Below are 22,352 nucleotides of genomic sequence, written 5' to 3'. Positions count from 1 at the left end.
AGCTCAGTATCTGGTTTCATCGCTAGCAAACTCTGCTTTCCCCAGAACCAGAGTTAGACCCAGTCCGCTGCACAAGAGGAAAGCCCACTGCTTGCTCTCATTTCAAGGCTGTTACAGAACGTCCTTTGCTGGCCATGTTCCCACAGCATTTTGCTTGGGGCAACTTGGGGATTTTCCTGGAGGGCTAGGGCCCTCTGCCACGCTGCTGCCTCCACAGAAGCCCTGCTGAGGTCATGGGCCCGTACAGCTGCTTTCTGGCTTGTGAGTCACGGCAGCTCCCCAGGTCTTGGCACCCACTTCCACCTGAGTTGCTTTGGGCTGTGCCAACAAAGTGCCAGGGACAGAGTGGCTGTGGTGAAGCAGCAGAAACTGACTTTTCGCAGTTGTGGAGGCTCAGAAGCCCGAGGTCAGGATGTCAGCATTACCACGTATGGTGGGGGCTTTCCTGGCCATGGACCTCTGAGCCCTCACCGTGTCCCTACACGTAGAAAGGAAGCCAAGCCCCTTGGGCCCCTTCTGTGAGGGAGCCAGTCACACGGGCTCTGCCCGCATGACCTCATCTCTGAGCACCACCACTCTGGGGATTAAGGTTTCAGCAGTGAATTTGGAGGAGCAGATGGGCAGAACGCAGAGCACTGGGAGCTGGAGCCTGGGGAACACCCAGGGTCCCGGGAGCAGTAAGCTGGAAGCACATGCAGCACAGGAGTTTGGGAAAGGTGTGGGGCAGCCCAGGAGCTTGGGGACAGGCAGGAAAGGCAGCCCCGGTGTTTGGAAATGATGGGGAGCCTTTACATTGGACAGGTCCCGTTCGAGAGGCTATGGCATGTTAGGCCCCTTAGAAAGGTGGGCATGGTGAGAAGATGGAGCAGTGGAGAGCAGAGGTCCTTGGAAGCTGCAGGTGGCCATCTGCCCTGTGGTCCCCAGAGCGGGGCCACCCTGCCTTGGGTGCCCGGAGCAGCTGGACAATGAGACACGCCGGGCTTAACGTTCAGCCTGCTGGGCTCCCAGACTGACCTACGGGGTAGCCAGGGCCTTTGAGCCAGCCGTGTCCAAGTGGGATGTCTTTTCTCCTAGCTCTGGCAGAGGAGCGAGCGGCATGCAGGTCACCCCAAGAGAAGGCCTGGGGACACAGAGTCCTTGTCCATCTGGCTGTGAGGACACAGCTCCCCAGCCCTAACTGCTTTGTTTGAGTGGCAGCCTTTCTTGGAGAGACTACTCTGGAGCCGGGCTGCACTCAGGCTGAGCAGACAGGGCAGAAGGGCGGTGCTAACACCCCCCCTGACCTCGTGCTGCTCCACAGAGGCCTGCGGCAGCAAGGCCGTGTACGATGGCCCCGAGCAGGAGGAGTACTCCACCTTTCTCATCGACGACCCCCAGGAGACCTACAAGACACTGAAGCAGGTCATCGCCAGTGTGGTGGCCCTGGAACAGGAGCACGCACAGCACCGCAGGGACAAGTTCAAGAAGACGCGCTATGGGAGCCAGTGAGTACAGGGCTGCAGGGCAGGTGCTGCCTGGTCCTGAGGCAACACTTCTCAGACCCTCTGGCCCATGTCTCGGCCCCAAGGCCTCACTGGATCTTGGCCAGGTCCCATCTGCCACCCGTGTCACATGCCACCAAAGCACTGGGCACAGAAATGACTGTGGACTGGCCACATTCCTGTCCTGAGGTAGGAGGGCTGGGGCTGTAGCAAGGAGGACTTGCCCAGGCAGGCTGCTCAGCCCGGTCACCAGCTACAGCCCGAGAGGCTAGGGCAGGCTAAGCTGCATGCATCTGCTCCACGGAACAGCAGGTAGAACTGAGTCAAGAGGCACAGAGGCTGGGGAAGCCCTGGCCTGGGTGAGCAGGTATCCGTGGCACCATTTCTGTCCAGTCGTGTCCAGGCTTGGGAAGATGGGTCAGCCCTGGACCCCTGCATCCATGTGCCTTGCCCTCAGTGTCAGGGTCAGAGATGGCACTGGTGTCTCCCAGGCCCAGGCTGCCCATGGCCTCAAGCTGAGCACCTGCTGGGTGCTGGCTCTGCCCTTGTTCCTGGGCTTCCTGTCCTGGCTCCCAACACCTCAGAAGGAGCCCAGAGCCACAGCAGCAGCACCCAGGGGCAGAATGAGCCTCCTGGGGCTCACTGCACTCACATGCATGTGCTCTGCCTGTGCTGCACACCTATGCAGTGCACACAGACAGGCTGTCCAGGTGCACAGCCCACACACAGTCCACACGTGCACACACACTTTGCAGTGCAGTCTGTGCACATCTGCAGCACAGGCACTCCATGTACAGCCTGCATCTGTGCACACACATCTTACATGTACACATTCTGCACGTGTGCATACTTTACCCACAATCTGCACATGTCCACTTACATGACACGTACACATATGCCGCCATGCACACCAAAGTCAGAGGGGTTTGGACTCTGCCCTTGCCTTTGCTGATCACAATGGACATGTACCCTGTGTATAAATAGGTAAAAACTGCTACAGAGCACTGGGACACCAGGTATCGGGGGGGGGGGGTGCCTCACGCTCTTCCCCCACCCCCGCAGGGAGCATCCCATCGGAGACAAGAGCTTCCAGAACTACATCAGGCAGCAGTCGGAGGTCTCCACCCATTCCATGTGAGGCTCACAGTGCTCCCAGGGCGCACCAGCGAGCCACACCAGGATGCACCGACCTCCCTAAGGCCAGAAGAGCGGAGCGGGCAGAATGCGCATCAGAGGCTCCTGGTCTCCAGTGCACATGGGACCATCGGGCTGGTGGTGCCTCGGGGCTGCTTATGTCCCCTCCAGAACCAAGAGACAGCTGCCGTGCGCCTTACTGTCTGCCAGAGGCAGGTGGCCCTGGCCTTGCTGGAGCATGGGCTTGTTTGCCTTATTGCTCACTTTGGTTTAGTGGGATCCAGGGATCAGCTGAGCGATCAGGAAGTGTGGACTTTCCTACAGCCACACTGGTTCCTGCCCCGAGCCACGGCCAGTCCGGCCTGCACAACCCCTGCCTCGAGCAGAGCTGTGCTTCCGTCTCTGACTGTGCCCTGCTGGTCTCTGCACCCGTGTGGCCCCAGTCTCGAATTTCCACTTCATCACGTCCGGGGCCTTAGCAGCATTATTCTCTCCTCACAGAGCTGCTGTCCCTGCAGCCAGGGGCCGACCTCCCCGCCCAGCTCCTGTTGGTTGTGCCTGGGACATGCAGAACAGCACAGAGGTCCCAAGCCGGGGACCCTGTGGGGTTCAGAGTGGCTGGCGAGGGAACCTGTGTGAGTCCAGTCCCTTCTGGGTGACCACTCAGCCCCGGGCCCAGCACACATCGTTCTGCTGTTGGACAGGGTTTAAAGCTAGAATCCACATGCTTGCCATAGTTTGGGGAAGATTTTAAAAATAGAAGTGTGCATTTTTCAAACTGTTTTTCTTAGCTTTTGTTAAAGGACCATTTTTAATTGCTCTTTGATATAAGGTGACTCAGAACATCGAAACCTACACACATGGAAGAGGGCACATCTCACAAACACCAGCTGAAGTCCTCTGGGGACCCTGTGGGGTGCAGAAGACTTGAGCAGCAGGAACCTCAGGCCTAGCCAGTGGGCAAGGCAGGCCTTTCCAGCCAGACCCCATGCTGCCACTTCTGTGGAGCCCCTCCCAGCTGTGTCCCATGGCACTGCAGGAGGACCTGGAGAGGCCCATCTGGGCACCGCTTCATGTCCTCATGCCAGCTTCTGTCCATTCCTGCCAGAACTGCTGTAGCTCACTCTTAACCTGGAGCAGACAGTAACCGTGTGTGCGGTCACAGGAGTAATGGAGGAAAGTATAAAAATAAACTCTGGACACACAGCCGTCAGGCTGCCCCGAACTGTAGTTTTTAACTTGGATTTGTAACTTAATGTTTCCATTTATAAAATACTAATGATTTGTGATGTATTTTACTGCCAATTAAAACAGATGTTGTATTCTTTCTGGGATGGCTTGGTCTTCGCAGAGGGCTCTCTGGTAACCACATGGGGTGCGGGGCCTGTGAAGGGCGACCCTGTTCTAACAACAGGTGAGTCTGTCTCTGGGCACAGGTAGCATCTCTCCAGGGATAGGTGCCGTCTGCTCTCCAGCAGGTGCCCTGGCCCTGGCAGATGCAGCCATCTGTGGGGCTCTGGGTGGGACCCAGGCCCACCAGTGCCCTAGGAGAGCTGTGGCATCAGAAGGGAAGACAGACAAGTGTGCACCACCAAGCCCAAAGTCAGGCTCTGAGCACAGAGCAAGGCACCCAGGGGTGCAGGGTGCTGCTGTCTGTCCTGGGGCAGAGGGTAAAGGGCTCTGGGTTGAGACCATAGCTGGGTTGGGCATCTGGTGGGGGTCCTCATTTCCTTATTCCTTTTTGTCTCCATTTGGCTTTCATTTTGTAGCTCTTTCTTTTTAATTCTGCAGTGAGGCAGCTCTCTCAGGAGAACATTAGGGGTTCAGGTGTTCCCCCCACTCCGGTACCAGGGATTGAACTCAGGACCTTGCACCTTCGAGGCAGGCACGGTGCCATTGAGCTAAATCCCCAGCCCTAACATTAGGGGTTCAGACATTTCCTTGGGGGGATCCTGCATCCAGGATTCAGGCACAAGGACAGAGGCTCCTGGTCAGCCTCCTCTGTCCACAGGAGGGCGTGGAGGGGCAGGGAAGGTGCACCCTGCTTTTCAGGCCTCTTGTCTGAACCCTGGTGGGGGTGGGGAGCACCCCTGCCCCCACCAGCCTGGTCAGCCAGAGGTGAGTGTCCATGGCAGGGGTGGACAGGGCCAGGTGACTCGTTCACACTAGAGCATGCCAGTCAGAGTCAGCATGGCAGGTCAGCAGGCAGGAAGGCTGGCCCCGGGGGAAGATGGGAAGGGCCTAAGCCCCAGAGGACACAGGCCTGAAGCCCAAGTCTCCAGGGCAGGGGAGTCATGGCTGTCTTTTGTGGAGCCCCGGTCTGGCCACTCTTCTCGCTCCAGATGACCGGTGGCTGCCGGAGAGGGAGGAGGCCTCTGTGTGCCTCCGAGCTCCATCCTGGGCACCGTCTGGGAGTGCAGACTGGAGTGACAGCTGCCCCCAGCTGCCCCAAGGAGACAGCCGGATGCCGGGGGGCTCCACACGGAGTAGGGTACACTGGCCAACAGGAAGAATGCACCTACAGGTCCCCGAGGGTGGCAGGACAACCTCCTGAAAGTCACCACACAGGCAGAAGCATCATTCAGCCCCAGGCATTGGTGCTGGAAACTGCTCGGACCCCTGTCTCCCTGGGGGAGGGGCTGAGCCCAGGTTCCAGGAGGACCAGGCCAGGAGGACATTGCACACAGGCTTTGCTCCTCACATCCTGTCGTACTCGTGGTGCTCTTTGCTGGCAACCCGTCCTCAGTTCGGCCTGAATCTCCAGCATCACAAACAACCTACACTGACTCCACCTGCTTCCTCCTATTACCCTAGCCTAGGACCGTTGAATTCTCAGGCCATGGTCTTGGGTGACTGTGCCGGACAGGGCACCAGGAATCCTCTCTTAGGCTGGGTAAGGGCTGAGTTGTGGCCCCAAAAGTCAGATGCTGAAGTCCCAACACTTGGACCACAGAGCACAACGGCATTTGGAAACAAGGACTTTCAGGAGGAAACGAAGGTGAAATGGGTCATCAGGGCAGGCTTAAGTCATCACAACTGGGTCCTTTCAGGAAGTGATGAGGATCCAGCCACAGGGGCAGCCCCGGGGACACAGGGAAGAGGAAGCATCCACGTGCATGATCGGGAGGGGCCTCGCCAGAGCAGGCCCCACCATACCTTGACCTGAACTCCAGCCTTCGGGGCCGGGCCTTCCAGCTGTGGTCCTGCACCCCAGTTCCCACAAAAAGTCTTGCCCCTAAAAGCCTTGCCAGTTAGGACCCATGCTCACCACCTTTGGCTCATTTTCCTGATTCTGGAAGGAAAGGAGAAAACTTGAATTCTCCAGGGAGAGACAAGCAGGAACGGAGCCGGGCCCAGGCTGGGGCATCCCATTCCATCCCTTTTTCAGTGCAGGAAGTGAGAAGGGCTAGAAGGGAAAGAGAAAGCCAGGCCACCAACCTGGGCCTGCAGGGGAGCCTGTGCTGGCTGGCTAACCTCTGACCCCTGACTGCAGTGATGTCACAGCAGGGCCCTAGCAACGCTGGGCTGCTTCCTTGAAGAAGAGGTCACAAGCCAGGTTACTGGCCATGGCCTCCGCCTGAGGTGGTGCAGGTGGCCCCTTCTGCGGTCATGATGGAGAAGGACCCTGCTGCACACAGGAGGCACCAGCCCGGCCTCGGGGCCCTGCCCTCGGGTGCAGCCCCTGGGCTCGCCAAGGTGGCCAGTGAGGGGCCCGAACTGCAGAGAAGCAGGAGTGTGGGTGGCCTGCTACAGAAGGGGGACCCCCCGAGCCACCCCAGGAAGCCACACAGGGAACAGGGTAGGAGGCCCAGGCGGATGCTAGTGGGTAGGACGACTGGGGGCCAGGGCGAGGGTGCAGCTCCCAGGAGGGCATCGGCAGACCCAAAATGACCATGGAGTGAGGAGGGCTTTCCATGTCTCCCGGCCAGATTGCTGCAGGAAGGAGCAGGGTGGGAGACAGCCTGGGTCCTCCATGGCACAGGGACGTTGCTGTCAAGATCTGTCAACAGTGACGGGTTCTGAGTCACAAGGGCTGGGAGGACTGTGACCCTGAGAGCTCTCCAGGGCCAGCATGGCCTAGAAGCGAGCCTCTGAAGGCCATACACCTCTCCACCTTCTCTACCACCACAGGCAGGGAGCCCGGGGCCACCTTCTCAGAGAGCCAGGATTAGTGGGCTGAGAAGTGACAGTGACACAGTCCAAGCCAGGGCTGCTGAGCTGGTGGGCTGAGCTCCCACGAGCAGAGCACCCAGCGTCCCTCCCAGGGATGCCATTTGCAGGTGGGCAGGGCAGTCGGGACAGACAGTGTGCTGGCTCCTCCATCCCAAGGTCCCCAGGCCAGCTCTGTGTGAAGCCCTTCAGGGCCAGCTATACCCCCAGGATCCCATCAAAACCCACGAAGCCTGTGCCCGCTTTCCCCCAGGGTCCCTGGGAGACAACTCCCTGCACAGCTGTGGGCTGGGGGCTGGAGGAGGCTCTTCCTGCCCCTCCTGCCCCATAAGGCTCCCTCCCCCAGCCAGGTCCACATGCTCGTGACCCCGATGACAAGAACTAAAGACACCCAGGAGCTAGGAGAACTCCTGCTGAACCCTGCACCTCCCTCTGTCCCCCGCAGAGAGGAAGCTAGGGCACAGGCCCCCTCCTGTCCCCACTGATCCCAGGCAGCTGTGCTGGAATGAGGGGATTCAAGACCCTGGGCCTTAGCTGTTCACTGGGGCAGTGGGTGCCTGACATGGATCCCACGGAGAGGCTGCAGCGTCCGGACCCAGGGCGGGGAGCAGGGTGAAGACACATGCCAGAAACTGAGCAGGGACACAGGGCAGGGATGCGGGGCACGGGGCAGGAGCAGCCTGTGTGGGTGCAGGCTGGGCAGCCGGAGGCTCCAGGCCAGGCACGGAAGGTGCCGAAATGCCCAGGGCAGAGAGGGCAGCTGTAGGGATAGAGGCCTGGGGCTGCAGTGCCTGAGGCAGGAAACCTTTCAGCTGTGACTTGCAAGGTCAGGAGGTCCGTGGCCACTCTGGGGAAGCCACACAGTGGTGAGCCACGGGAACTCAGGAGGGGCAATGTGGGCATCCAGTGGCACTGACCAGCTCCATCCTCCATTCTCAGAGACCGAAGATCAGGCCCACGACCCGAGGACGGACAAGAATGACCCCAGTGGGTGAGCAGCCTTGTCTGCCTCAGTGGGGTTTGGAACCAGGCTGCAGGATTGAAGCCCCCATCCAGCCCAAGGCTTGGGAAAAGACGCCCCCAGGGAACCCAGGGCATCCCCAGGGCTCCAGAATTAGGGCCAGGAAGTGGTGACCTCCGTGCCCACCTCCTCAGCAGGCTTGGCCAGAGGGTGTCAGAGCAGCATCTCAGGAACAACCCCCGCTCCGCTGGGGAGGAGGCACTGGGACCCGCTGGGCCCACACAGGCTCATCTTGGGGCAGGGCGTGCAGCACTATGAATATGACCGACCAAAGACCAGTAAGGAGGGCAAGGACTCAGAGGGTGGCATCTGGCTGCCTGGCCGACCCGGCCTCTGCACACCCCTCCCCCTGCCGCAAAGGGTCTGAAGTCACTGAGCTGCCCCAGACATTCTCTGGAACAGCAAGTCACCATTGCTGCAAGGTGGGGCCCAGCTGCTATAAGAGGCCTCCAGGGTCAGAGGCAGGGCGGGCCCCGGCCACCATGAAGCCAGGGAAGGGGCAGCTGGCTGGTTAGAAGGGGGTGGTCAGGTGTGGGGTGGGGTGGAGCTGGGAAGACCACTGTCCTTGTGGTGGCACAGCTGGACACGTCCCCCCATGTCCACAAAGCCAAGAGCCACAGCCACCCAAGTCCCAAGTTGGAAATGGTGCGAAAGCCCCATGCCTCCTGTTTCTCCCTTTCGTCTTGGCCTGGTCTGCCTGCCTGTGGCCTCTGGGCAGGGAGCCCTGCATCTGCTGATGGGGCTCACATCCTTGTGCCATGTCTTGGCTCAAGTGAGGGTGAGGTTAGCTGCTGCTCTCTAAGTGATCTCAGTGGGCTGAGGCAGGTTGGTGCCCACCACCATGGGAAGTCAGGGTTCTCCCACCAAGACAGGTGGTCAAGGGGCCGGGAGGGCTGCTGCACCCAGACCGTTTGCTTCAGAATGGTCTCGAGGCTCCCCACTTTCAGGGCCCAACTCCCAGTGTGGCGGAGGAGCCCGAGAAGAAGAGACATCGCCTGAAGCTGTCTCACTGCGACACTGATCCAAGACCCTTCTTCCCCTGCCCACAGTCAGGCAGACCTAGAGGAAGACAGGAAGGAGAAGGACCAGGATGCCCAGGGAACCCTGGACCGCAACAGTGGGAAAATGGAGCCAGAGACCAAGAGGCGTGGAGTGGAGGCCAGCACCAAGGGGGAAGAGGAAGACACGGGCTGCTGCTCCAGGGAGGCTGAGCTCAGCTGCCTGTGTCCGCTTGCTCAGTCAGGACTAGCATCGCCATCTCCCTTGGGGCTTACCTTGGCATCTCCCTTGGACTCACAGGAGCAGGAGCTGGAGCCAATAAAGCTGGTCAGCCATCTGGAAAAAGAGGCAAGAGCTTCCTACTTCAGCAGCAGAGGTCAGATGTGTCAGGCGAGAGTCCCACTAGGCCAGCAGGCACTGTGGCCCTGTGGTCCGCTGGTCATCTTGGGGCTGGGCCACCCTCTCCTCTCCCTGAGAGCCTGGAGCCCAAGCTCTTTCCCAGCCCAGTTCTGGGGCCTCCTGTCCAGCTGCCGTCAGTGCCATTCCTATAGCATGGGATCCTGAGAGGAGCTGACCTCCACTGCCTGCCCCTGGCCCTGGATCCATCTTGGGCATTCTCACAGGGCACTTTCCTGAGAGGAAGTGGTGTCTACTCTCCCTCCCAGACTGTGTGGAGGACTGGAGACAGAGGGACACACGTCACCAGGACTTTGCAGCATGTGGCGCTTGGTGTGGCTCTGGGCCAGCCAGGGTGCCTGGACGGAGGCCACGGGCAGCTGCACACAGAGCCACAGGGCCACACCACCCAACGTGTGTCCTCACCTCCTGGGCATGGTGGGCACTAAGCAGAGGCCCAGGCAGAATCCGAGTGACGCACCAGGGAGCAGGAGGGGCTCCCCGGGTCTTGGCATTGCCTCTCACCCGGAGGCATTGGTGCTTAGAAGACAAAATTGGCTCTGGGGTCTCAGGGACGTAATGGGAGGTGGGCTAGAGGGGTGAGAAGGCCACAGTCCTCCACACGCTGCTGCCAGAGTTGACCCCATGGAGAACTCAGAGCCCACCTGCCATTGTCCCTCCACCTGGCTGTGCAGGAGCTGTCTCCCTAGCACAGCCAGAACCTGGTGGACCTGGTGCTAACCCCCCAACCCTGGCTGCCCCAAGTCCCAAGGGGCCTGCTTCCTCCAAGCTCGCCATCCTTCTTCCATTTCTACCCACAGAAACCGTCTGCATTTGTGGAGATTGATCTGGGAGATCACACTAAAGAGGTACGGACAAAATCCCTCCGACGAGAAAGTCAAATTGCCCGTGGGGAAAGCGTCTGCACAGCCCAGGCCGGGCCAGAAAGGCCTTCTGGGAGCGCACCCCTCTCTCTCACAGGCTGTGTTGGAAGGCAAGGCAGAGACCCAGGACCAGCAGCTCCAGGGGCGCCCCCTGGTGTTGAGGATTGGGCTTGTCAGGGACCCTGGGGACACCGGCTTTGTTCTCACGCCCATCACACCTATGCTGGTGTGGGTCCAGCCCGTGAGCTGCCCATGGACCCCCAGGACCTTGTGGATTCGTGCTGGGGTGGACAGGCTTGACTTGGGAGCTAGCAGCTCTGGGCCTGCAGAATGTGGGGCTTTGCTTTTAACTGCTCGAAAAGACAAGAGCAAACAAAACCCACGACCTCCCAAGCTCCCCGTGTGGAGTGGGACGCACAGTAGCACCACCACTCCAGTGCTGTTTGTAGAACTCTCCGAACAGAGCCTCGGACCCTTCTGGCTTACCTGGCTTTTCCAACAGCTACCTGCTCTCTCCTGACTGTTCTGTAGTGAGCAGCCATCGTTTTTGCAAGTTCCTTGAAGTGCTCTGTTGGCAAGTCTAAGCTCCTTCCTTTCCAGATTGTACCTTTTATCCTCTTTTCCCTCAGCCCACAACATAGGCTGAAAAGAACTGGCCGTTAACTCCCCACAAGGCTACTCAAGGGCCCCCCGGGTTCTAAGGACTTCAGGGGGTCACCAGCAGCAGAGCTGGACCAAAGGGCCAGAGCGCCCTGCCCTGCAGTCCAGGGGCCATGAAGACCACCTTAGGGTGCACCGTGGGGCCAGAGTTCTCTGCCGGGGTCTTCCGGCCAACAGAGCCTGCCTGGTGGGAGGGCGCTCAGGGCCGAGGTGGTCTCTGTGGTGTCTCCGCCCCCAGCCTGTTGTTTGGCCAGGTTGGCCCTCCATCCCCTGAGCCTTCCCTGTCACTTCCACAGGTGACCGTCCGTGCCGTGAGAGAGGAGATGTGGGCCCAGATGGACACGGGGGATCTCTCGGAAGATGAGTGCGTGGTGCTGCGGGTTTGCGCTGGGTGGCAGTGGGGCTGACCCTCAGTGCAGCCTGTGGGCTTTCACCACGCGGGCTGTGCGGTGGGCAGAGCCCTCTTCTCCCTGTGTGCATGAGGGGACTCGGTGCGTGCTGGGGCTGGAGGAGCTGAGGGCCGTGCAGCCGGGCCACGAACCTTCAAGGGTCGGGGACCGATTCCCCAGAGCTCACCTCACTCCCAGCTGCATCAGCAGCACAGCCAGAACGGAGTGGGGAGGAAGCAGAAGGTAAAGAGGGATGGCGCTGGCACCTGCAGGTTTGGGCTCCTGGTCCTGGTCCCGGGGACTGGAGGCCACACGCAGCTGTCATGGCACGGCAGGCCACGCTAGCACAGGCTCAGGCCTGCTGGCACGAAGGGCATGTTGGTCCTGATGACCCAGGCCTCCCAGTGGACACTGTATGGAGCAGCAAAGCCAAGACGTCCTGAGGCCCCAAGGCTCAGCCACAGGGATGTTAGGAGCCAGCCAGCCTGATGCCTGTCTCTGGCAGGGCCTGTGAATCTGTTTTGCTTTTTTCCCAGACAACACAGAGAAATACAAACAAAAATGGCAATTATCCCAATCCCACCCCTCAGAATTAGCAGCATAGTCTATTCTAGCTTATTTACTGGAGAAACTACTCCATTGACACCTGGCCTTCAGGTGGCTGAGGACAGGGCCACGAGCAGTGGAGGGCCGCTCTAGTGCTTCCAGCCCTGTGGAGACACGAGTCCTCAGGGTGGAGCCTTGGCAGTGGCCCTGTGCTGAGTCCTCGCTGCTCCGACTCTTCAGCTCTGGAGCTGGGGGAGGGCGTCTGTGCAGAGCCCAGGTGTCCTCACTCAGAAGCTCCCTGCTGTGTTGCCTCCTCCACCTGGCCTGGCCTCTGGCCACTCTCCCAACTCTGGGGTCTCCCAGGTCTTTCTCATGTGTGAAAGTCTTTTTTTCTCATTTCTTGGTGATGCATTCAGCCATAGGGCACTGGGCCTGGTAGCTTTGTTTTTTGCCCTGAGGGCTGGACCATCAGAACTATGGGTCTGGGCCTGGGCCTTCTCCCCCCAGGACTCTCTCCTGGCCACTGGAGGCCACACAGCAGGTCCGGCCTGGCCAGGCACTGGGGCTGGTTCTTCTCCTTCCCTCTCCCACCACCTGCAGCTGTTTTCCTCTGCCCTCACCCTGAGGGCAGTGGGACTGGGTATCCATGCAATAGTGACCATGGCAAAGTGGCCCACGTGGGCGGCTTTGGCCCTGAGAAGAGTGGGGAACTGGGAGCCACCACCACCGTGTTTGAGGGACTCCTGTCCTGCACCCTGGTTTGGGGGCCGGGATGGGTGTGGTTGGGTCATGGTGTCTTGTGTCTGAAGAGCCCGCTGGAATAGGAGGACAGGCCCTTTCAGGAATCTGTCCCCTTGCCAGCTGCCCTGGTACTCAGTGGCAGACACTGCGGGGAGTGTTCAGGGTGGGGCCACTGCCACTGAGGCACCCATGTGGCCCTGGCGGGTGGCTTGCTACCCACCCACTCTCGGCCCGCAGGACAAAGACCAGCTGGGTGTGCTGCATCCCATGCACTACCAGGAGGAAGACCAAGCGTGGTGTGGCGGCCGTGGAGAAGGCACCTTGAGCCAGACCCTGAGCCGGGCAGGTGCTGGAGCAGGTCAGGCACCTGTCCCTCCAAGACCCTGCCAGGCTCCCACCTTTACGCTTCCATCTCACAGGGTTGGTCGAGCTGGGGGGAATGAGGGGCAGACTGTTCCACATTGGCAGAGACCCAGAGCAGCCCTGAAACCACACAGGACAGGGCCACCAGGAGTGAGCCCTGGCTGCAGGCTGGTGCATCTTTTAAAGGACACACAGGGCAAGTTTGCAGGACCTGGGAGACAGGGAAGAGGCAGGAAGGTGGCTCGCCCATCACAGGCACTATGGCTGCTGATGCCAAGCGACTGGCACCACCCCACCCGGACACAGCCACGGGCCAGGTGCAGGGTGGACAGGACCTGTGGGTAGTCTGTCAGGGCCAGGTGCCTGGGAAAGGCTATGACTCCCAGCAGCCCACTGACCCACCTGTGCCCATGTCCCAGAGCTGGGGTGGCAGCTGGGAATGCAGGTGACCCTCATCAGCACCCCTGGGCATCTGGTTCTCACCAGAGGCTCAAGTTGGACATGCAGGTGCAGGGTGGTCTTAGGTGCCATTCCGTGCTTGAGGGGGTTCCCGTGCCCAAACTCCAGGGTGCTTCAGGGGGCTGTGGGGCCCTGTGCTCTGTCAGGCCAGCCACACCTCCCCAGTGCAGCTCCAAAGCGGGCTCCTTGCCTGGCCTGATTGCAGCCGGGGTGCCAGCCCCAGGGAAGACCCAGGAGCCTGGGCTTTTGGGGAGTGTCAGAGCTGGGTGCACAGGGAACCAAACGGCCACTCAGGGGCTCTGGCAGGAGCACAGGATGCAGATGACCAGGGCTGCTCCTGTCCATCTGAGCAGCTGAGTCAGAGCTCAGCTCAATATTTGCAACACAGCCTCGCCCTGAGACCACACCCAGCACACTCCCAAAGGACGCTGTCAGCACCCACCCCAGCACGTTCACATGTGTATTCATATGCACACACAGACCCTGATACTAACACATCTATGTGTGCACACTTGTGCATGTGTGGATACACAGTCATACACACCACCATGCAGTGCATACATGGGCACATGTGTGTACTCATATGCATGCATGTAATTCATCAGCATCACATGTGTGCACACACACATAGGTACTGAGTCAGATACCGCAACATGCTCTCATACATGGTACATGTGTGTTCACACGTGTGTACATGCAGCTCACATTAAGCATATGCTTGTGCACACGTGTATGTTACATGCTGGTATATGTGTAGAGTGCTTAGGATCACATACAGACCGTACATGTCCAGAATTATGCATGTGCACACATTCATGTGGCACCTGAGCATACACAGGTTGTGCATACATGTAAATACATGTACACATGTAACCCATACACTTGCACACGTCTGTACACCCACACTTACACAAGTACATAGGGTCGCACAGAGCAATTGTGTCCAAAATTGTGCACACGCACTCGTGTGCAGTGCATATGCTTGCAGTGGAGCAGGAGCAAGTGATGAGGCCCCCAGGGGTCAGAGGTCAGGGCCACAGACAGGGTGTTCATTGTCTCCACTGCTCCCATAGGAACTCGGGGGTCTGTTTCATGGGGTTCAGATGAGAATGCAGAGGTCACCTGGCCAGGCACAGATGGGCCCCTCAGGGAGCTGTGCCTGCAGAGCTCACCTAGGCAGTTTGCTTTGACCCCGGGAGGCGCCGACTGGGTGGGCAATCAGGAAGGCCAGTGCCTAGTGGGAAGCCTAATCTGGGACAGCATCTTGAGGGCCACAGGCAAATGGAGGCGGCGCTGCTTGTCCCACCGTGTGGCGCTGAACCAGCCACTGCCCTGCCACTAACCGAAAAGGGGCTCAGAGAAGCTTCGGGAAATAGCTGGTTCGTCCCTCTGCCCAGAGCAGGGTAGAGGCCTCTGCTCGTGGGCCCTGGACTCACACTGCAGTGTGAACACCGGTGTGCGTCTCCCCCTGCTGGCCACCCATTCACTCCTGTCCCCAGGGTGCAGTGGACCTCCTCAGGCCTCAGGGAGAGCCTGGTGCTTCCGCCTCTGGGGCAAAGGTCACAGTGTCCGTGGGTGGCAAGACATGCTGGGAAATGTTCTGGGCCTCAGCCTGGCCACTTCCGTGACCCTGAGGCCCGGCTTACACCTTTCTCCTAAGGATCAGGCACAGCAGCTGAGCCTTTCCTCCTTCCCACAGAGTCAGCCTGACAGGGCTGCAGATCCCTGAGTAGCAGCAGCAGCTGTTACAAGCCCAGAGCTGGGTAGAGGGGTCTTCCTGCCACTGTGGGGGGGGGGGCTCTGCCAGAGGCCATCTGTTGGCTCAGCAGTGCTCAGCAGAGTCTGGCGGTGCTGAGATCCGTGCAGGGGTGCCAGCCATGTGGCTAAAGCAGCTGAGATGACTGGGCCTTGGCATAGATCCAGGGCCCCAGCCTGGCAGGAACCCCCAGTCCCAGGCTGCCAGCCACGTCTGCCCACCCCCAGTAGATTTTCATGCATTCCTAGAAACAGGGCAGGTAGATGAAGATGGATTTTGCAAGACTGAGATCACTGCACCTGGGTGTCTCACCTTTACCAGTTTCCGGTTTATCATAACGATTTCTCCGATGTCTTCTGTGGGTAGCTGTTGAACAAGTGCCATTCGGAGGCCATGGAGCCTTGGTCCTGCTTGCTGGGCAGCAGCCCCGAGGGTGTCTTGATTGGTCTACTAGTCATAAAAATTGGCCAAGTCAGCAGAAAGTGACCCTGACACCTGGTGTCGGCGGCTTTCTGGCAGCACTAGTGAGATACCCTGAGGTAGAACAGCTAGCATGGGAGCTGCAGGCCCTGCCCCATCAGCTCTGCACATTTAAATCACCCTCAACCCTGCATCCTCTTTCACAGTGGAGGCGAGAGACTTGGCACTTCTTGGGCAGGCAAAGAAGAATGGGCTCAGAGCTTGGCTCAGGGCTGCCACTAGTTGGTGTGAACGCCTAGCATAGTGACAGTGGCAGGCTGATCAACAGCGCCCCCAGGTGGCCATGCTAACTCAAACCTCTGTTTTCAGTCTTAGGACCTGGCCAAGGTGGGATGCAGCCTGGCTTTCGCCTGGCACAGACTAACCCTCAGCCATCCCACAGTAAAGACAGACTGGAATGTGAACGCACCTCGGCTTTGGTCACAACCAGACTCAGAGATGCCCACAGGCTGCAGCTAAGGCCGGGTGGGCAGCCAATGCAACAGAACCCTCCAGGTCTGGCTGGCCTAGGTCCTCTGACACTTGGGTGCGTGAGACCAAGGGGAATTCTCATGGGACTGCCACCCAGCAGGAAGCAGAAACCAAAGGCCTCAGTCCGGGCCTCTGGGGACCACAGGGTGGACAGGTGCAGCAGGAACCACTCAGGAGGCCTTGCAGGCTGAGCGTCCTCTCTCTCAGAGGGGTCAGGGTCATAGCCAGACATGGGGGATAAGAGGAGAGGGTGCCCAGCCTCTGCCCCGGAGCCGTGGAGGACTCAAGGTGGCAAGGCTGGGCTGCCTCGCAGGCCCGGATCAGGATGACCTCTGGGCTTCTCCCCTAACCTCAGCTGTGGTCATGTGGTGTTGGGCTTTAACCTCCTTGGGGTGAGATACTGTGAGCGAGGGAGGTCAGACACCCTGGGAGCCCCTGGATGTTGATCCTGACAGGCTGCGATCTCCACAGGGATGGATGATTCCATGTTACAGATGAGAAAATCCCTCAGCCCACAGGCAGGAAACCAGGGTCCAAGCTCAGAGCTGGGGGGCACCAGGGCCACTCCTGTCCCCTGAGCTGTGCTGTCCCATGCCACTGGACTCCTCACTCCCCACTCAGTGGGCCAAGGGACCTTCCCCACTCTGGGCGGCCACCTTGAGCCTCATTTATCCCTGAGGCAAGCCCCAGGGCTGAGGGCTAGATGACAGCACCATCTCAGGACCCTCTTAGCAGGTTCTATGTCCTCTGGTCCACCAGTCCTACCTCATCACCCAAGGAGGGCCTCCACATGCCCCATCTCCTGTCCCCAAGGCAGGGATGGCCCTGAGAACATCTACAGAGGTCCTGACCCCATCCACGGTACAGGGTAGAGGTGGGGGCCTCTGTCTGGGCCCCAGGGTGCGAACTCTGCTTCACCAGCCCCACCCCAGGGTGTAGCCAAAGGCTTAGGGAGAGTTCCCTTGAGGACAGGAGCAGGGAGGAGCACTAGGAGCTCCCCAAGGAGCAGAGCGGCCCAGGGCAGGCCAGATCTTCCTCACAATCTTCCTCGGGGCCCGGGGGTTTAGCTCAGTGGTTCTGCCACACTCCTCGCAGGTGCAAAGTCCCAAGTTCGATCCCCAGTACCAAAAAAAACAAAAAAAAAATCTTCCTCAGAATCTTCCCCATCTTCCCATCCTGTACCAGGGTCTTCCCAGGGCTAAGTGACAGGGAACCCAGAAGCAAGCACAGCCAGGAACAGCCAGGAACAGCCGGGAACAGCCAGGACCTGGTGTGTGTGGAACGCAGACCGGAGCCTGGGGCCCTGCCATGTCCTGTGCCCACAGTGCCTGCCTCCTGCTCCAGGCTGGGTTCAGGCTCTGCTTGGCAGGAGTTGACACAGTGTCCCAAATAACCAGGAAATGTGACCTCACAGGGCTGGGGTGGGAGGGAGTCTGTTTCTTAGCCCCAGCTCTGAGTCACCAGTGCCCACAACCATGTGAGCCCCTGGTTGCCTGTGCCTTGGGCCAGAAATGCCCATCCCAGGGCCTGCACCCTGTGCCCATGCAGCCCTCTCCATCGTCCACACACTGAGTTGTGACCCAGAGAGGGGATGGGCTGTGTCCTCCCAGGTCCACAGCCTGCGGCCCCAGTCCCTGTTAGGAGCCCTGGAGCTGCCTCCCAACTGTGGGCCCCCAGAGAGACCCGTGCCTCTGTCCCTCTGTCCCTCTGTCCCTCTGTCCTTCCATCCCTCTGTCCTCTTGGCCAGGTGGAGGCTCCTGTGACTCTGGAGAGTGAGCACAGTGGCCCTGGCAGCCCCAGACCTCCATCCCCAGCAGACCCTACGTGACCCACATAGTGACCTCACCCCCATTGGAGCCCCCAGCCCCAGAGAGGACCACTCAGCCCTTTGTAGGGAGTGGTGATGCACAGAAGGCAGAGCACCGAGGGGAGGTGATTTATTAGTGTGGGTGATGCCCGGATGGTGAGGAATCAGCTTGGCACACAGCATCTTTGCAAACTGCAGCCACTTCCAGAGGCAGAGGCAATGAGCCAGGGCCCAGGTATAGGCCAGGGGACGAGGTGCTGGGTCTGAGGCATCTCAGTGGGCTCAGAGCAGGCCCTGGGGGAGGGCCTGACAGGGCAGACCTTGCCTCATCCCTGCCGAGCTTCTGCTGCAGGACCTGCTCATGTCCACCACAGTCAGGGTCCGATCCTGCCTACAGGGGCTGAAGAACCCAGACCTCCCATCCAGACTGACCTTGGGGTCCCTCAGTGTCGCTCACTGGGAAACAGGCGCAGGGACTGCAGGTGTGTGAGAAAACACGGTCACTCAGGAAGCCCAGGACCAGGACCCCAGACCTGGTGGCCCCAGGGTGCAGCCCGGCTTATGAAGGTCTGTGATTTCTCTGCAGTCCTTCATTCTGTTAGTGACACATTAAAGCTGTGGAGCACTTCCATGAGAATGTGTTCTCACACAGAGCGTACGCGCTGTGTGAGCCTGCCTGAGCACCACCCTTCATTCAGGCTTGCCAGGCCCAGCCTCGCTGACCAGGCCACAGGACTCCACTCCAGTTCTGCGATGACTTCCACTGTGACAGCATTTGTGCGACTCAGCCAGGCTCCATGGCTGTGCTGTATCAAGTTGTTTTCAGCCAACATTTGGCCCTGCTGTCTCCCCAAGGCACATGGCTATTTCCTTCCCCTTTAAACTGACAGAGCCCACCCTGGGCAGCATTCACCAGGGACCCGAGGGAAGGAAATGGGACGCTGCCATCCGGCCAGCCCGGAGTGCAGGACACAATTTACCCCAAACAGCAGTTGCCATGGGCAACAGGAAGCCAGTAGCTCCCAGCCTGGCTGCTGCAGAGAAGTCCGAAGACCTCACCATCATCCTCCACCCAGCAGGGCGCGAGGGGCTCAGGGAGAGCAAGACAGCCAGGCCGCCCTGGCTGTGTGCCTGGGTCTGCAGCCAGCCTTCCAGCAGGGCAGGAGGCCAATCTGTGACTGAGCAGCAGGGCCAGTTTTGCTCCGAGGAAAACAGTGGCTGAGGACAAGGCCTCCACGGCCTGTGTTCCTGGACGTGGCTTCCACAGCAGTTTCCCCTTTCCTCTGAGCCGCTGAGACCTTGGGACGCGGGCATCACAGAGGCGACACTGGCAGGGATGTGGCACCAGGGAGGACCAGGCTCCGGCGCAGAGGGCAGGGGGATGGGCATCTGCTCTGTGGGCAGGCAGAGAGCTTGGGGACACCAGTCCCACTGAGAGCACAGAAAGGGTGCCTGGAGGGACAGTGGGAGGAAGCGTCCCTCCAGGGGGCCTGGATGTGAGCTCCACACAGGGCCAGGGCTGCGCAAGACAGTGAGGTCCGCAGGGGACTCTGCCAGGCCCAAGGGGAGCAGGGTCGGACAGCAGCGTCACAGCCAGGGTAGCACAGGACAGTGCGGTCCACGGTGTGGCCATGCGGGAAGTGCCGGGCCAGACGCTGTCTGTGATGGCCTCAGGGAGCGGGGCGAGTTTCGGCTGAACACCGAGGCGCCAGCAGGGTCAAGGGCCTTGGATACAGATGGGAACAAGACTTTCCCCTCAGGACCATGGGGAGGACAGCACGTGTGGTCTGACATCTACACCAGCCATGCAGGAGGGTCACTGGTTTCCACAGGTGACCTTGGGAGCCATAGAAATTCTGGAGGAGCAGAGGAGAAATAAGGCAGTGAACCACTTACACCAGGCCTGCCCCTCAGCCTCAAAGGGCGCGAATTTCTGGACAAGCCTCAGAATAACTCACTGCAGGGCAAGGGAGCCCCGTTCCACTTCCGTCAAACTCCAGAGCCTGTGAAGTCTCCACAGTGCCGGAGAGTGACGGCCCTTGCTCCCGGGGGAAGGGATAGGAGGCACAGGAGAGGACGCATTGCTGTGACCACGGCCACGGCTTAGCTGCATCATGGCCAGAGCGCGCTGAACTGCACGTCTTAGATAAGCCGCAAAGTGCACTCAGAAACACAAGCACATTGCATCCATTGTGAGGGGGTGGGTTCAGGTTAGGGGAGCACAGAGGTTCACAGAGGCCGAGGGACCCCGAGGACAGTGGCCTCGCATGGGGATGCCAGCACGTGTGGCCAGAAGTGGACTCCAAACGTGGGGTGAGTGCACAGTGGGGCCTGGGAGGTGCAGGTGGGTGCCTAGCAACATGCAAGATCTGGCTGAGTACACACAGGTGACAGCCCCTCCCACCCGTCCAGCAGCCCAGCCACCCCGCTCCCTCTACTGCGGCCCCACTCAGACCCCATCCCCCCACTGCAGGCACCTGGATTCTGGCCAGCCCTCGACCACCTGTGGCATTGCTGTCGGGCAGGACAATTTTCCCCATGGCCACATGGGATCCTCGGCCCCAAGGCGGGTGCTGTTGTCCCTTACCCTGGTGCCTGGCCCGAGTCCTGGGCAGTGGTTTGGGTCCTGAGTCCACAGAGCCACTGGCATCAAGAGCAGGGGGTGCTGGGTTCCCAGGGCCCCTCCAGACCCAGGCCCACAGGCAGCCTGGGTTCTGATCCTGGCCGTGGGCAGCTGAGACTGGAGTGAGCTCCAGCCAGGACCCCTCTCTAGGGTGCCCCACTGAGGACCAATGGCCCTGCAGTCGGAGTCCCCTGGAAGAGTCTGGCTGAGCTCTGACGGGCTAGCGGCTGACCTGTGACTCGACAGCCCTGGAGAGTAGCAGCCCCGCCCCAAACCCCAGACCTGTGGGTGAGGCTGTTCCCAGGCACCTGGATTCCCGGGCCCCACACCCCACAGGGAGAGGGGGCTGCCTCACTCCATGTCATAACCAATCCCATGAAAAGCTGCAGAAACAAGCCTCGCCCCAAAATCACTCCCTTGGAACCCAGGACTCCATGGTCCCAGACCTTCTTTCCAAATTCTCCAGTAGGGGCTCCATTCCAGGGTGAAGGAAGAGGAGCCTCTGGGGCCGATGGGAATCTCAGACTCCTGGAAACTGTCTACACCCAGGGGACGGGACCCTGGCCGGCGATGAGGGCCATTAGGAGCTGAGCATCTGCGGGAGGCACAAGCTGCAGTCACATCTTCAGCGATGCTGCCCCCACATAGCTCGCCTGGTCCATCCCGCATGCTGTGTGAGCCTTGGCCCCCAAACCCTTTAGGCCTGGCCTAAAGGTGACCCAGGTGGCTCTGGGGCTGTCTCCATGCCATCCTCTGGAGCAGCACTGGGGTGCTCACGTCCCAGTGAGGCTGAGATGGTCCTGCTGGATGTGGCGGTCATGTTAGCCCAGCTTAGGCACCCACAGGCAGGTAGATGGTGTTGCTGCTTGGGGCTGAGGGTTTGGTGGCAGAAGAGGCAGTCAGCCTCAGGCCACTGATAATCGCTGGACAGAAGGGAAGGGCAGCCCCTCTCTGGGCCTGTGTACTGAGGCCATATGCCCGGGGACAGCACCCCCAGAACACAGCTCCACTTCCTGCTGGGTGAGGGACAGGATCCTGGCCTCCCTGAGCTGCCCAGGTCAGGGGTAGCTCTGACCACCTCTCCGGGGTGGTGTCAGACCATGGATGCTGTGGGTCCTGGCTGGGTGCAGAATGTGGCTCTCTGTCCTGGGCCTTACCTAACTCTAACAGGGTTCCTGGCCTCCTGGCAGCCAACCCTCTCCTGTCAGGCCACACAGAGGGGTGTGGTGACTGGGAACCTGGTGCTCACTGTCACCAGGTGACATTGGAAACAGACCATGGTGGGCATGAGGTTGTGAGAGCCCTCATAAGGGAAGCTGGCTCCTTCAGGGGAGGTGCAGAGGCTGCAGGGCCTCACAATGCTCCCCTCGACTTGGGCAGACAGGCCCTTCACTTCCATTTTATAGATGGGGAAACTGAGGCTGGGAGCCAGCAGAAAACCGTCCTGGACTCACTGCCACCACCAGTGGTGATGAAGTCTCTAGGATCTGGAGCGTGGCCACCTGCAGGACCAGAGGCATCTGCACGGGGGGCTCCAAACGCTTCCTCTCAGTTCTGCTACCGTCTTCTTCTCAGGATGCTTCAGGTGACACTGCCCCTCCTCTGTCCCTCTGGGAATTGAACAGGCTCCCGCCTCAGTGTCTAGGGCTCGGCAGGCCCCTCTAGGGTGACCAGGTCACAGCAGAGCCTCTCCTAGGAGCTGGGCCGCAGTCGCAGCATGAGTCAGCACAGCCCCAGTCCTCTGGCAAGCCCATCTGTATCCACGGAAATGTTCCTGAATGCTTCGGGCCCTGCACACAGCCCATAAAAACAAGATCCCTCACCTCACGTGTCAGGAATGTAGTCTCCTGCTCTGTGGTCAGCTCTGGGGTGCCACAGCCCTCCGGGAAAGGGCTCCCTGTGCCTGACTTGACATGAGAAATAATCATCATTAAAAAGGATAAACAAAAATCCAATTTCCCTTTTAAATACT

General features: G+C 59.8%; 2 protein-coding genes across 6 annotated transcripts in view; both read left to right on the top strand.

The window, feature by feature from the left end:
• Window positions 1-3,942, top strand: part of Rasa3 (RAS p21 protein activator 3) — a 126,403-nt gene extending 122,461 nt beyond the window's left edge. For 4 of the 5 annotated variants that reach the window (XM_021239342.2, XM_087193190.1, XM_004858478.3 and 1 more), the window contains 2 exons: window positions 1,301-1,484; window positions 2,544-3,942. In XM_021239342.2, coding sequence (XP_021095001.1) covers window positions 1,301-1,484; window positions 2,544-2,619 — 260 coding nt within the window. In that variant the 3' untranslated portion in view covers window positions 2,620-3,942. Of the gene's footprint in view, window positions 1-1,074; window positions 1,485-2,543 lie in introns of those variants that run through there. The other variant, XM_021239341.2, reaches the window with a different exon arrangement.
• Window positions 3,943-6,126: 2,184 nt separating this feature from the next.
• CUNH13orf46 (chromosome unknown C13orf46 homolog) lies at window positions 6,127-15,883 on the top strand. The gene is made up of 7 exons (XM_021239347.2): window positions 6,127-6,414; window positions 7,725-7,776; window positions 8,856-9,153; window positions 10,023-10,070; window positions 11,042-11,109; window positions 12,659-12,779; window positions 15,789-15,883. Exons 1-6 carry the CDS (start codon window positions 6,225-6,227, stop codon window positions 12,744-12,746), a joined length of 744 nt encoding a protein of 247 aa, XP_021095006.1. The 5' UTR covers window positions 6,127-6,224; the 3' UTR covers window positions 12,747-12,779; window positions 15,789-15,883.
• The last annotated feature ends 6,469 nt before the right edge of the window (window positions 15,884-22,352 follow it).

This window comes from Heterocephalus glaber, unplaced genomic scaffold (assembly GCF_053883595.1).
Source record: "Heterocephalus glaber isolate CG9 unplaced genomic scaffold, H.glaber_assembly_v1.0 deba00001579, whole genome shotgun sequence".
NCBI classification, from domain to species: Eukaryota; Metazoa; Chordata; class Mammalia; order Rodentia; family Bathyergidae; genus Heterocephalus; species Heterocephalus glaber.
The sequence above is the reverse complement of the archived record's forward strand: the minus strand, read 5'-3'. Positions and strand labels throughout refer to the sequence as shown.